The following is a 13,443-nucleotide window of genomic DNA, read 5'->3' on the forward strand; positions in this document are numbered from 1 at the left end:
TCAAGCTGATGTGATTTAGTGGGATTACTTGTGTAAGCAATAGATTGAAAGTTTGGACACTTCTTTCTTTTTTTCTTTTTTTTTGGTTGAGAAAGATAATTTTTAATGCCTTGTGTAGATCTAAATGACACTGTGATTTGTGTTGCATGAGTTAACTCATGCTCTTCCTGTCTCGACATATGAGTTTTAGTAAGAGGATGAAAGTAATTTTTAACTAACTTTAAATTGTATGAATGCACTTTACTAAACTACCTCAGTCAGTTAAATATGTTGCAGAGTGACCAGTTATTTCAACCTTTTGCTTGTTTGCAGTCTCTAATGTTTTAGGAAGGAATTAAATAACCAAGCAATCAAACTACAAAAAGGTCACATTAGTAAAAGTGCAGTACTGTATTGTGTATTGATCACACTACACGGGAGTCAAGTCTTGCAGGATGTTGAGAATTGGTGTAACAAGTACTTAAAACAATAATGCTGGAATCTGTGGCCAAAAAAAAAAAAAAAAAATGTGCTGAGGTTACAATATGGTGCAAATGTTATCACTTCTTATTAAGGGCTATAACATTTTACTAGTACTTTCCCTGCTATAGCTGACCAAAAGAACAAATATTTCTCACAGCTCCAGTTAATTTCACTGTAATATTTTTCCCCAACCTAAATGTATGTCTTCTATCACAAATTAAAAAAATAAATAAATAAAAAAATCTGTGCACTTCAGTGCTGCAGTGCTGAACACTGCAATGCCAGATTTAGGAAGCAGAAAACTGGAGTGAAATCCCACTCCCCAAGTCAGGCAATCAACCGTCTCATGTACTGCACTGGGAAAGGCAGAAATCAGGCCTTCACACCAGGATTGAGAGCATTGAAGATGCAGCTTGGAGGACATTTCAGTGAAATGCTGCAGTGGAATCTCAGTTCACGCTCTGGGGTCAGGGCTGCAGCAAAAGCATCTCCCTCCACCTGGGCTCCACAACTTGAAATTCTCTCCTGAAAACAGATAACCCACTTCTGTTGTATCAAACTTTTAAAGTGAGAGTGTGTGCGCGCGCATGCTATGTGTGCGTGTGTGTGTGTGTGCACGTGAGTTTTGGGATGAGAGGAATAAAAGGAGGTGGGTGACTCAGCTCCTTATCTCTCTCCTAACCAACAGCATAGTGGGCAGAACATACTTTCCGGGTGGAGTCACAGGGTCAATTCCCTGCTTAGTTGAAAGGGGCTTAAGTCTGTCCCTACCATCCCCTTTTCATCTGAAAACAAATCACTCCAGAAGACTGCGCTGGAAACTATAGGCTGGGGGGGGAAGTGAAAGGAACAGAGAGAGGAAGATAAAATTTAAATGTCTGTGTGAATTCAGTCCTTCACCAAACAGCTATTCTGGATACTCTCACCAGTAAGGACAGTAGTTCTGGGGCTCGGTCTTGTCCTAAGAACTGCTCAGGTATTTTAATGATTTGAATGCAAGTAATCACAGTGGAACTGGGTCGGAAACTCAGATCAATATATACAGTTTAAATAAGAAATTCTGGTCAGGAGCTTGCCCTGGCCTACTGGCTAAATACACCTCTTGCTTCCTCACCATCAGAATTTCAAAGTGAATGACTACGTGGCTTTTATGGTGGACTGCACCCAGGCTGGATGCAAAATCTGTCCACCTTTGTGACTCCTATTCACTTTTCTGACACCTAGTGTTTGAAGCTTTTAAGACTAACCCTGTGACCTATTTGAGCCAGTGTTTCCAATATAAAATTATCACAAGGTCTGATATACTGGAGAAGAATGTCTATGGGTTTTGCTACCAGCTCCATAGTCTAAACATCTGATGTGTTAGGTTAAGCTCAGTCTTATATGAAAGCACAATACAAGCAAGTCCTCCCAGGGCTCTGCACACCCTGGTTGGTGCTGTAACTCATGCTCCCCCACTGTCTTTCTCTGGTTCAAGGGATCTCAAAATTATTTTTCGTGTGAAGTAGAACAGCTGCAGCAAGAGGGCTGGTAGCCTGGTGGTTGAGGGTACGAGCCAAGAAAGAGGAACATGTGGGCTGGCTCTTACACTGCAAAAGAGAGAGAATTTTTATTTTCCCATCCTGAGCCAGTCTCCTACTCAGTAGATAGAAGTAGGCAAGCCATTTCTCTAACTGTCTTTTCTTTCTTTCTTTCTTTCTTTCTTTCTTTCTTTCTTTCTTTCTTTCTTTTTTAATCTTCATCATCCACCACTTCATCATTTTGTAAAGCTCCATCTGGTGAATATATCACAAGGAGACTTAGAACATGCTCACACATCACTGCCCTCAGGAAAATAAAGAAGAAAAATACCTAGTTTTGGAAACCTTGTGAGGCCTAAATGCAATTTAGGTAGAAATCCAGTAGTTCTGTGAAAGCTGGCCTGTGAAACATACCAGGATAGAAAATTCTGGGAGGAGATCCTTGTATTAGTTTAACACTCCTGCTATTAATTAAAACTGGATAATCTGAACTGGTTTAAAGTCATTGTATACATTGGGAAGCATAGTTTCTGCAGGAGTTGCATCAACATATAGAAGCACCTGTGTTAACTTCCACTCTCAGCGTAGCCAAAGCCTAAATAAAAACATAATTTCAAATGAAATAATGATCCTATAACTTTTCTGTTTGCTGAGTCCATCATAATTTGTAGTGCACATGCACACACATGCAGGTGTTTATATACATATGTATATACGTGTGTGTATATCCACACACAGCATCACGTCTACAGTGTATGACATCTTTATTGTGATTATACCTCCCACAGAAATAATGAAGCCAATTTTACAGTACATAGCACAAGTACTGGAAGCAGGGTATCTACAGTAATAAAATTTTGTTCTGTAGAAACTTTGCAGATGCTCTGAGTTCTGCTTTGCAAGTTCTACAGTGTTAGACAAGGTAACTAGCTTTTTAACATGTCCTAATATAGCACAAATACACCCTTAACCAGTGTTACTTAGTCATAGCAACAGGGAAGTGGGAGATTACCAATTGGGAAAATGTAAAAGTATCCCAGTACCTTTTCCTGTTTCAAGGCATTTTCCATATTAGGAGTAAAAACTTTCCTATTCAAAAGGCAACTGTGATGCCCCAAGCCATTTTGCTTGTGTTTGGTTAAATAGGAGACTTTACACCCAGAAGAAAGGTATACATAAGAAGCTCATTGTTTTAGGCTTCCAGAAGTTGCAGAGGCAAATGCGAGGTTAAAGACATCAGATAAGGAAAGGAGTCAAGGAAAATAGTCTTGGGTGCTCTTTGCCCTATCTGATCTTCTGGATAATTTGGAGGGGATAATGTGATCTCTGGTTGTTCAACTTGTGTATGGACTGTAAACTGGGATGCATATGCTGAATTTTAAAGACTCAGATTCACTGGCACTTCAGCGCTGCATGATCTCTCACATTCCCACACTCTCTAAGTAAGAGTAAAACATTTCAGCCAGAGAGATCCTGATCAACCTGATCCAGGAGTAGGTGTTTCCTTAAAACACTTAGAGGCAGGCCTCTTCTCCGAAGATACATGTGTTCAAACTTAATTCCAGAAGATGAGGAAATCTAGAAATTTAGGATTAAGGCACCGAGTAATGATGGGTTAATTTCCTGACCCTGACATACCTTTCCTGTGTAACTTGACTTACAGAACCAAAACATCAAGTACCAAATCTAAAATGGATGATGCCTCTTTTCTTCCTCTCTGACTTATCTTCTCGATGCTAACATTTGCATGACAGATGCTCTCTCAGTACATGTATCATACATGAGACATGAATCTCTCTATACAGTTCCAAAGTATACAGCTGAAAACACAATGGGTTCCTTATCTAAATACTCTTTTGGAAGTTACGTAGGACCCATAAACACTCTTACATCTTCTGGCAGGGTTTTTAACTTTTTTTTTTCTTCACTTTGAAATTCTAGGGCCCCAGAGGGCTTCCACTAGTTCTCACCTCCCAGCAGATCACTTGGAAGAAGCAGGCAATTTGTCCTTCATGCTTTGACAACAGGTCATTGTCTCCTTCCTCTTATTTGATTCGTATTTATTTATTTAATATCTTGTTAATGTTCAGGTCCTCTGGTTGCATTTTGATTGTTTTTACGGTGCCTGAGCAATTTTAATAACATGAAGGTAAAGATGCTCAGAAGCTTTATTCTAAGACGGGAGGAGAACAAGCCCTTCAGTCTTCCCGCCCCCCATCCCAGTGAGGATTCACCAGGCTCCAAATTTCCAGCCTTTCCTCCCCCGAGACTTTACTCACGGTGGTGATCTTGTTGCTGCTAGTGACACCGGGTGAGTAGGTCCCCGACCCCCACCCTGATGCTTGCCCCTTCCCCTGACTCTCCTGCCTCCCTCCAAGGAGTTTCCTGGGGCTTCCCTGCCTCCAGCTCCCCTTGCACTTCGAGGCTGCAATTTTTGATCCACGGAAGGTTTCCAGCCAGCCTAGCACCACCGTCCCCCCCCGCCCCCCCCCGACATCACCGAGAGACAAAGTCAAAGAAACCATCAGGAGAAATGAATTAATGCGCCTCAACGTGGCGCCAAGTTTCCTTCCCTCTTTTTTTTCCTAATGAAACCACTAATATATTTCTTGTGGTGCTTTCTGTCTCAGTGGCATTTTATCTCTTCTGGCCCGTTTGTCATTTATTGGGCAGGCTTTTTCAGGGCCAGGATTTCTCTCTTTTTGTCTGTTTCGTTTCCTCCTCCTGTCCCATTTCGCCCCCCCCCCCCCCCCGACCCGCTCCCCCCCTCCCTCCGTAGTCCCTGCCCACCGTAACGAACCGAAAGGACAACTCTTCATCCTCGGGACCCGAAATGGCCACGGTAACTGTTGTAACTTGTCTGTGGTCTAATTACATTAATTTGATAAGATCATCGTCGGCAGGATGTCTAATTTACTTGCAAGCGGCAGCCAGGGAAAAGCTTTGACCAAATTAGCATGCCGCCAGGACCAGGGGGTGCAGGCTCCATATGGCTCCCTGGCTTTCCCTATAAATAACCCTCCTCTAGCCCACTCCCGCCGTTACACCCCCCCCACCAGTGTGCCGCAAAGTTCACCAGCGGCGCCGGACCGGAGCGGTACCGCCCCGGGCTGCAGGAGGCACCCGGCGGCCGGGCTGCCTCTCCCGCCCCCGCCGCCTCCTCCTCCTCCTCCTCCTCCCCCTCCTCCTCCTCCTCCTCCTCCTCCTTCTCCTCCTCCTCCACCTCCTCCTCTTCCTCCTCCTCAGCGCGATTTGACAAGGCAAGGGGAAACGCAGGTTTCCACTTGCACCACCAGAGGTGCAACTGGTTCTTCGCTCGTAGGCATCTGAAACCCGTCCAAATGATGCAGAAACTTTTGTATGCTTGGCTCCTTTCTTTAAGGCCAGGCACCGATTTTTCCGCTGTGTAATCTCTTTTGTCAGAAGGGTGGGAGCTGGAAAGAGCGGCGGGGGGAGGAAGGGGGAGGGGGTCGAGGGAAGCGAGCGTTGCATTTCCACAGAGAGGCTATTAGGAGCATCCCTAGAGAAATACCTATGCATGTACATGCGTGCATCCCTAGATTTTTATATGTAGATAAGAATGTCAAGATGCACAACTGTCAGTTTCAGCCCTCTCCTCCCCTCCTTAAGGGAGACACTGGATTCTGTGGGAACAGGTAGCGTGAATTGCTAACGGTGCGGCAACCCCCTCCTCCCCCCCCCCCCCCCCCCTTCTCTGTGGTCACCTAAATTATAAAAATATATCTATAGAATGCAACAATCCATCGTTCGACATTGCATGGAGAACGCCAGCAAAAGACCAAATCTGGCATGCAACACTATAGGCTGCAGGGGAGGAAGAAATGCGTTTAAAGCAACGATAAAAAATGGCGTGCAGACTAATTACCTCAAATTGCTATTCGCTTGACACCCTGACACTAATTGTGTTCGAGCCATTTGGAAATACAATGAGGCAAACGCACCTTCCGCGCCTGCTTGTGCAGGTGTGAGTGCGTGTGAGCGGGGGCAAGAAGGAACTGGTCGGGAGCAGGGGAATGCTAAACTTCCCGTCTTAAAAGGAAAGAAATAAATTAAATAATCCATTTAGGAGAAAGCCTCTAAATAGATCGACAGCTTTTAATGCCAACGTTTTTAACGCTTGCCCTGTACGTGGATTGATTTTTTTTTTTTCTCCAGCATTCCCTCAGCAGATGGATTTTTGCCACTGCAGCTCAGCAGAGGGTGTCAGATCTTTCAGAGTGCACCAGGTTGAAACGAGCAGAGCCTCTTAGCAACTCTCCCTCTGCGTGCATGTGAGTGTGTGCGAGCGTGCGAGTCGGCAGCAGCGGAAGAAAAAGGAAAGAAGAGCGAGCGAGGGAGCGAGCGAGCGAGCGAGCGAGGAGGGGAGGCAGCGCGGCCGGCGGGGCGAGGCGAGAGGCGAGAGGCGAGAGGCGAGAGGCGAGAGGCGAGAGGCGAGAGGCGAGGCGAGGCGAGGCGCGGCCGGGCGGGCGGCCCCGGCCCCGGCCCCGGCCCCGGCCCCGGCCCCGGCCCCGCGGCAGGCTCCGGCCGCCGGCGGGCATGGGCAGCCGCGCACCGCAGCGGGGGCAGGCGCGGCGCGGCGCCGGCGGCTGGGCGGGCAGCGCCTAGGCTGGCCGGGGCGCGCTTTCAGCACCGGGGCCGCTGGACAGCGCCCGGCGGGCGGCGGGCGAGGAGCGCGGCTCCGCGGCCCCGCGCCGCCAGGTCAGGCCGGCGCGGAGCCGCGCGCGGCGGCCACCTCCGCGGCCAGCGCCGCGCGCTCCGCCCGCGCCTCCCGAGGAGCATGCGGCGGCGGCCGGCGGCTGGCAGCGCCGTCGCCCTGCCGGGGAGCCAGCGCGGCCGGCGGAGCTCCGCGTAGCTGCCCGGGAGGCGGCAGGGAGGGGGACCCAGGAGGGGGACCGGTGCGGGGCTTCTTTTTTTCCCTTCTACTTTTTTTTTTTTTTTTTTTTTTTTTTCCTGCGTGCCTTGCAGTACGTGCCTGGATAGTTTGTGGATATAATTATTGACTGGAATCTGGGCTGTTGCAGTTGTACGTGGGGGGGGGAGAGAGGAGAAAAGAAAGAGTCCCCCCCCTCCGCCGACCCTCCCTGCTCCCCCTGCCCACATTTTTTTTATTATTTTTTTTTCTCCCCCTTTGGCGGTGGTTCGGACATTTCATGTATTGAATGAACTGGAATCGCTTTCCGCGTGAGGAGGATGGTTGCTGTTACTTTGTGATGAGCTCGGGGATGAATCGCTCGGTTTAAAAATGCTGCTTTGGATTCTGTTGCTGGAGACGTCTCTTTGTTTTGCTGCTGGAAACGTTACAGGGGACGTTTGCAAAGAGAAGATCTGCGCCTGCAACGAGATAGAAGGGGATTTGCACGTAGACTGTGAGAAAAAGGGATTTACCAGCCTGCAACATTTCACCGCCCCAACTTCCCAGTTTTACCATTTATTCCTGCATGGCAATTCCCTGACTCGGCTTTTCCCTAATGAGTTTGCTAACTTTTACAATGCAGTCAGTTTGCACATGGAAAACAACGGTTTGCATGAGATTGTTCCCGGGGCTTTTCTTGGGCTGCAGCTGGTGAAACGCTTGCACATAAACAACAACAAGATCAAATCGTTCAGGAAGCAGACTTTCCTGGGGCTGGACGATCTGGAATACCTCCAGGCAGATTTTAATCTATTGCGGGATATTGACCCGGGAGCATTTAGGGACTTAAACAAGCTAGAGGTGCTGATTTTAAATGACAATCTCATCAGCACCTTGCCCCCCAACGTCTTTCAGTATGTGCCGATCACCCACCTCGACCTCCGGGGAAACCGTCTTAAAACCTTGCCTTACGAGGAGGTCCTGGAGCAGATCCCAGGCATTGCCGAAATCCTGCTAGAGGATAACCCCTGGGACTGCACTTGCGATCTGCTGTCGTTGAAGGAATGGCTGGAAAACATACCCAAAAACGCTTTGATCGGCAGAGTGATTTGTGAGGCTCCCACTAGGTTGCAGGGCAAAGATTTAAATGAGACCACAGAGCAAGAGCTGTGCAAAAAGAACAGAGTGGATTCTAGCCTAGCTGCTCCCCCTGCCGAAGAAGAAACCTGCGATCCTGGTCCCATTCCAACCCCCTTTAAAATACACGGCAAAGAAGACCCTGCCACGCCAGGATCTGGTCCAAACGGAGGTACAAAGATTCCCGTCAACTGGCAAATCAAGACCAGACCCACCGCTGCCGTGTCGACGGTTAGCGCGAAGAGCAAGCTACCGGCTACTGTGTCCTGCCCGCAGATCTGCAGCTGCGATCAGATCCCCGGCTCGGGTTTAAAGGTCAATTGCAATGACAGGAACGTGAGCAGCCTGGTGGATTTGAAGCCCAAGCCGTCCAACGTGCAGGAGCTGTTTCTGAGAGACAACAAAATACACACCATCAGGAAATCCCACTTTCTGGATTACCGGAAACTTAATTTACTTGACCTGGGCAACAACAACATCGCAACCGTCGAGAACAACACCTTCAAGAACCTCTTCGATCTGCGATGGCTCTACATGGATAGCAACTACTTGGACACCCTGTCCCGGGAGAAATTCGCCGGGCTGCAGAACCTGGAGTATCTGAACGTGGAGTTTAATGGGATCCAGCTGATCATGCCCGGCACCTTCAACGCGATGCCCAAGCTGAGAGTCCTCATCCTCAACAACAACCTGCTGAGGTCTCTCCCAGTAGACGTGTTTGCCGGGGTCTCCCTTTCCAAGCTGAGCATACACAACAATTATTTCATGTACCTCCCCGTGGCGGGGGTGCTGGACCAGCTCACCTCCATCACCCAGATCGACCTGCACGGCAACCCGTGGGACTGTACTTGCCCTATCGTGCCTTTCAAACAGTGGGCAGAGATGCTGCGCCCCAAGGTGATTATGAGCGACCTGAGGTGCGAGTCCCCTGAAGATTTCTTCAAGGAGGATTTCGAGTCTCTCTCCAACGACGTGATTTGCCCTCAGTTAAAAATCTCGCCCACATTAACTTCCACTAACAAAACCAGCACCGGCTTGACGGAGACAGGCACTCACTCCAACTCCTACTTGGAGACCAGCCGGGTCTCTATTTCGGTGCTGGTGCCAGGGCTCCTGCTGGTTTTTGTGACCTCTGCCTTCACGGTGGTTGGCATGCTGGTGTTCATCCTGAGGAACAGAAAGCGGTCCAAGAGGAGGGACGCCAACTCCTCCGCATCCGAAATCAACTCCTTGCAGACGGTCTGCGACTCGTCCTACTGGCACAACGGGCCCTACAGCGCCGACGGGGCCCACAGGGTTTACGACTGCGGCTCCCACTCCCTCTCGGACTGAGGCGGCGGGCGGGGCGGGGGAGGCCGCCCCCCGGGACCGGCCCTTCGCGCTCCGGCCGGGCGCGGCGGCCGCCGCCGGCCCCGGAGGGCTCCGCACCTCGGCCCCCCTTCGCGAGAAGCGAAACACCCACGCGCGCCCCCTCCTCACGGCCCCCCCGTGGCAGGCAGCGAGGCCCGGCGGGCGGCGGGGGGGGAAGCCCGGCGGCCGGGCGCGACCCCGCGGCCCCGCGCAGCCCGGCGCCGTGGGCGCATCCGCGGCCGGGCGCCGCCGGGGCGGCGAGGGACACGCGAGGACCCGCTTCCTTCGGCTCCGGCGGGGCGGAACACGGCTCCTGGCTTGGCTGGGCTTTTGTTCTGTTGTGCTGGGGCTCGTTTTGCTTTTTTTGCCCTCTTCCCGCGGGGACCGAGCCCTCGCCGAGAGGCCGGGAAGAGGAGGGGGGAGGAGGAAAAGGCTGGGGTCGGCCTCCTCCTGACGGCAAAGCAGGAGCGGAAAGTTGCACGAAGGCATGAATGTAATGTAAATAAGTGACTCCGACTCCGAAACGAACAGACAAACGGACAAGGAAAAAAAAAAAAAAAAAAAAAAAAAAAAAAGTGCTGCATGGCTCGCATGGATACAACGCACCCCAGGGACGCTCCAGCCCCCGACTGGAAGCAGCGTCTAGTTCACACCATCATCCCTCTTACCTGATAAGTCCCTTCGTATCAAACCTTCTATATACGAAATACAGTATAATAATAAAAAGTGCCATTTCGCCATTTTTGTGTGATCAATAGGCAGTAGAGATCGTACTTTTACCGTGGAAAAAATTGTAAAGGTTTTATTTAAGACATAGTTGCATGAATATTCTCATTGGATTTTTTTTTTTTCCTTTTCTTTTCTTTTCTTTTCTTTTTTTTTTTTTTTTTTTTTTTGAGGCGGGAATTACTTTGCTGGGACAGATTTACTTTGTTGATGGTGGGTTGTGTTTCGTTTCTCGGGGCGGGGGGGTGGGAGTCTTTGGTTTTGTTTTCTCTCTCTTCTTTTTCAATATACATATTCAGTATTGCCTTTCCATCTGAATGTAAAAATTAGTACCCTTGATTTCTATTATGGTAACAGTGTAAACATACAAAAAAAAAAAAAAAAAATCCAAGGCAGTTAAGCATGACCAATTAATGTCACTCTAGTGCTTAGGCTGCAAAGTTTAATGGTAGAAAATTCTGTGCTGTTGTAAATCTTACTATAACTTGAGGAAACCAGAACAGAGGAAGCAAGTGAAACTTACTAATTCTATTCGAGGATTTTATAATGGCATATTTTTTCAGTATTAAAGTGAAAATGTTTTCAACTCCGGGTCCTTACCATTTTTCCAGCATCAGTTCTCGCAAGTGGGTTATTTGGGTTTAGGGGACAGAGCCTCCTTTCAGTGCTCTCTGTGAGTGTTTCTCTCCCTCCCTCCCTCCCTCTTTCCCTCCCTCCCTCTCTCTCATTCATTCACAGGCAGAGACAGAAACACCCTTCCCTCACCCCTTCCCCAATGTAAATAACACACAGAAGTTTCCTGCCTCCTCCCCTCTCCCTCGCCTCCTTTTTTTTTTTTTTGTTTTTTTTTTTTTTAATAATGCGGCAGCGAATCCCTTTATTAACACTGTGAATCTCTCGCTGCCGCCGCCGCCTCTGCCTCTGCTGCACACACTGCAGATATAGTAGGGATGTTAGCGGGAATTTGATTTAATTGCCTCTGCCTAGCTCGCTCTCATTAAGCCGGAGCAGGGTTTCAGGCTCAGCTCTGCAGGCCCGGAGGCAGGTTGCCGGACCGCCGGCGAGGCGGGGCTGCGGCGGGCGCCTGGGCTCCGGGCAGCTGCTCCCCATGGGAAAACTAATTAGCGAAGGGACTTTCCCATCCCTGCTCTGGGGAGCTGCAGCCTTTGCCGTCAAAGGCTGAGAAAGCCCCACGGCGCGGTGCTGCAGCTGGGCTTCGGGCAGCTCGCCTCTGGTGCCGTTCCCGTAAGGGGAAAGCGCCCCTAAACCCAGTAAAACCTGTAAAGGCGAAAGCCCCGGCGAATCACTTGTAACTCACAGCTCAAGTCCCAGCGGAGATAGGCAGAATTTCAGTCACGTTGCTTCTGGCTTTCTCCAGGCAGAGAATCCTTTTAAAGAGTAAAACACCGTGAGGGACTTGCTAAACTTCAAATACCGATTTGGTTTGCTTTATAGAAAATGCCCACCTTTGGGATACGCGAGGAGAAAACAGACATACGTACACATGCACCGCAACAGATACGCTCTAGAAAATGAGGCAGAAGCCTGGTCCCTGGTGTTCATGAAGTATTGAACGTGGAGAATAGATCATTCCTCCACAATCCTTTATCGCTGTGGAAAGGTCTGCAGTCTCCCAGAAAATACCTTGAAGTTTGGTTGTGTAGCTCTGAAAACGAGATGTCCTGCTTAACTATACAAACCGTTCCTATTTGGAGGGCCCTGCTTTATTTCCCCTTGCTTCTTCGTTAGACTGATTGTTCTGCCAGGACATTCTGTGTAAGACAAAGTGATGGCAGTAGAGGCACTAGTTTGCCATTGTGCATTGTGCAATGTACCAGATGCAGAAGAAAAAGAAAATGCATTTACATGTGAGCCAGTATTTCTGTCCTCAGCAGGCCATCGACTTTAGTTTAGGCATACTCCAAGAAAACATTTAAGAATAAGCCCGTGCACCCCTAGATGACTACCTAAGTCTCACTGCCTTCTCCGCGGTACTGTGGTGATAAAACTGAAGAACTGAGAGCATTAAGGATACCCCCCATGCTAAAAAAATCAGAGTTACGTTACAGGCACTGTTACGGAAGTTAAGATAAAAGATACAGTAAATTAAAGATGTCAAATCACTGACTGAGATCAGACTTGCATGCGTTCCAGAGAATATAACACTAAATATATGTCATTTTGATTTGTCGTCATTGAGAAGTTGCATAAACTTGTAACTTTGCTCATTTACTTTCCTTAAAGTGCTAGTTCATTGGCACACTTAAATAGAAATGTCTGTTGAATCAAAGTGTTGAAAATATGCAATTTATCACCGTGTTTCTAGGTTGGGGCTAGGGGGAAATAGCAAAATGATCTTTTCCCTTTCTATGCCATTTTCTGATTTTAACGTTCACATGATTCTTTCTTCCATTTTGCAGACACTCACCCTTAAGACACATAACTCTCTGAGGTGATATAATAATTACCAGGCTTTGAATTATGATGTTTATCTTATTTGCACGTTTAGCTCTTCTAAGGTTATCTTTATCAAAACAAAACACTCAACCAAAGAGAAAAATAAGAGAAAGAAGAGGGATGATTGAGGATATATTGAAGGAGAGTGAAGTGCAAGTATGTTAAATATGTTTAGCTGTACAGTATTAACACCAACAGCAAAATAATTAAATGCTTTATTCCTTTTGATAAAGCCAAACTGTCGTGATAATACTTCTAACATTGTGAGTGTATGTAATATCCATGTTATATCAAAACATGCATTTTTTTCTGCTAACTTAAGAATCTCCTAACTTCAGGCATAACATATATCACATTAAGTTACTTCTTATCTCTTGTTCATCATCACAGTAAAGAGACTTCTGTTGTTTCAGAAAGGACAGACAGGAAAGGAACAGATATCTTGTTTAGTTAGTTTAAAACCCAAAGTTTTATTTTTTTCTGCAAACAGTTCAACTAAGAATAGCCTAGAATTTAAACTGTTGCCATAGAAATATATACCTGTAGGCATGGTAGCCTCTTGCATGCCATTGCGGAAGACTGAATGGAACTCTAGGAGCAACCTGATATATATTAAACTAATACCCAATCGGTGATACATATAATTTTGAGCAGAAGTGTACTGTTGGAACTGCACAGGAATGCATTATTATATTGCTTTACTAAATTTATCGGTTGTGCCAGGTTATTTTATAACTTCACCGCACTTGCATTGAAAACACACTGTTTCAGATGTGCTTGCAAACTAAGGTGAGCTAAAATTTTTTTAGCAAGAGCGAGGTCAGATTTTATCTGATGGAGAAGAAAAGGCTTTGTGTACTAGTCTTTACTAGGGTAGAACAGCCATTAATTACAAAAGGTGAACATTTCACACTTTCT

General features: G+C 47.6%; 1 protein-coding gene across 1 annotated transcript; it reads left to right on the forward strand.

Annotated features, from left to right (window-relative positions):
* The first annotated feature begins 6,208 nt into the window (after positions 1–6,208).
* On the forward strand, positions 6,209–9,511 carry SLITRK1 (SLIT and NTRK like family member 1). Its single transcript, XM_049815631.1, has 2 exons — positions 6,209–6,274; positions 7,193–9,511. Exon 2 carries the CDS (start codon positions 7,246–7,248, stop codon positions 9,322–9,324), a length of 2,079 nt encoding a protein of 692 aa, XP_049671588.1. The 5' UTR covers positions 6,209–6,274; positions 7,193–7,245; the 3' UTR covers positions 9,325–9,511.
* Positions 9,512–13,443: the final 3,932 nt, after the last annotated feature.

This window comes from Accipiter gentilis, chromosome 13 (assembly GCF_929443795.1).
Source record: "Accipiter gentilis chromosome 13, bAccGen1.1, whole genome shotgun sequence".
Lineage (NCBI taxonomy): Eukaryota > Metazoa > Chordata > Aves > Accipitriformes > Accipitridae > Astur > Astur gentilis.